The sequence below is a fragment of the Marmota marmota genome, unplaced genomic scaffold, assembly GCF_001458135.2.
Source record: "Marmota marmota marmota unplaced genomic scaffold, marMar, whole genome shotgun sequence".
Classification (NCBI taxonomy): Eukaryota; Metazoa; Chordata; class Mammalia; order Rodentia; family Sciuridae; genus Marmota; species Marmota marmota.
Window position 1 is genome coordinate 353664 of NW_025999960.1, and position 1419 is coordinate 355082.

The 1419-nt window shown below is 47.1% G+C and overlaps 1 protein-coding gene across 17 annotated transcripts in view; it reads left to right on the forward strand.

The window, feature by feature from the left end:
• Positions 1–1419, forward strand: part of Ppfibp1 (PPFIA binding protein 1) — a 199756-nt gene that overhangs the window by 167095 nt on the left and 31242 nt on the right. For all 17 annotated transcript variants that reach the window (XM_048802467.1, XM_048802468.1, XM_048802466.1 and 14 more), the window contains one exon: positions 427–581. In XM_048802467.1, coding sequence (XP_048658424.1) covers positions 427–581 — 155 coding nt within the window. The remainder of the gene's footprint in view (positions 1–426; positions 582–1419) is intronic.

The following is a 1419-nucleotide window of genomic DNA, read 5'->3' on the forward strand; positions in this document are numbered from 1 at the left end:
CCCCCCCCCCCCATTTTCCATGTTTGTTGGAATAACTTAACTTTTTGTTTTATTGCAGTCTTGTGAGTTAATAACCCTAACAAATATGATTTTTTTCCTCTACTAATAACACCCCTGGGTATTCACTGGCCTTAGGTGCTCACAGTTTAAGATGCTGTTTCTACATGTAGCTCTTTTTCCAGTGATGCCAGGAACAATTGACTCTTGGATTTTTGAGAATCAGAAAAATTTTTTATATTTTGGAATGTGGGTGGAGCTCAGTAATAAGGTACATATTTATTATGCATGAGGCCCTGAGTTCAATCCCTAGCACCCCCACCCCCTCAAGAGAAAAAAAAGAAAAAAATTCTGGTCACTCTAATTCCTCCAAAAGTGAAATAAGTGAAGAGCTGCTATTATCTTCTTCTTACTTTTGTCTTTTTCTAGGCAAAGATGGTGAATATGAAGATCTGCTCAATTCCAGTTCCATCTCTACTTTGTTGGATGCACAGGGCTTTAGTGACATAGAGAAAAGTCCATCATCTTCCCCAGTAATGGGATCTCCCAGTCATGACCCATTCAACACAAGTATTCCAGAAGAGGTATTTACAGAATGTCAATATTTTCTTCATGTTGAAGAGACTTTGTCATTAAAACACTGTTGATAACATGAAAGCATGGATTCTCTTCTCAGTTGAATTACTAAATTGGTTCTAGCAATTTTTTGTGTCCTACAGGTCTTTCTCTTCTCCCAGTCTGCCCGTTCTTCTTTTCTTTCTTTAAAAAAATGTTGTGAGCATTGTCAAAATTGCTTATAAAATTCAGGAAAACAAATTGTTCATAGTGCCATGCACCCATGGTTCCAGGTACTTGAAATGATGAGGCAAGAGAGGATCACTGGAGCCCAGGGGTTTGAGGCCCGTCTAAGCAATATAGCCTGTCTCAAAAAATTTTTTTCTTGGGCAGAGCCACCGCCCGCGCCGGCAAGGTAAGCAGACCTGCGACAGACTGGTGGATCAGGCCCAGCGGCCTGCCAGCGTGGTACACACTTCACCCCAACTGGAGTAGGGGCAGAGCAGAGCCTTCGCCCGCGCCCAGATCAGGCCCAGCAGCCCGCCTGTGTGGTGGTCAAGTGACCCCAATTGGAGTGGGGGCGGAGCGGAACTGACACCCGTGCCCGCAAGGTGGGCAGACCTGCGACCAACCTGCAGATCAGGCCTAGCGGTCCCCGGGCGTGGTAGGAGGAGCAGGGCAGAGCCTCCGCCCCCACCTGCAAGGTAGGCAGACCTGCGACAGAACGGCGGATCAGGCCCAGGGGTCCGCGGGCGTGGTAGACACCTCACACCAATTGGAGGAGGGGCAGAGCAGAGCCCCCGCCCGCACCTGCAAGGGAGACTTTTCAACTATACAAGAGCAATATAAATATATAGGGGGGGAAAA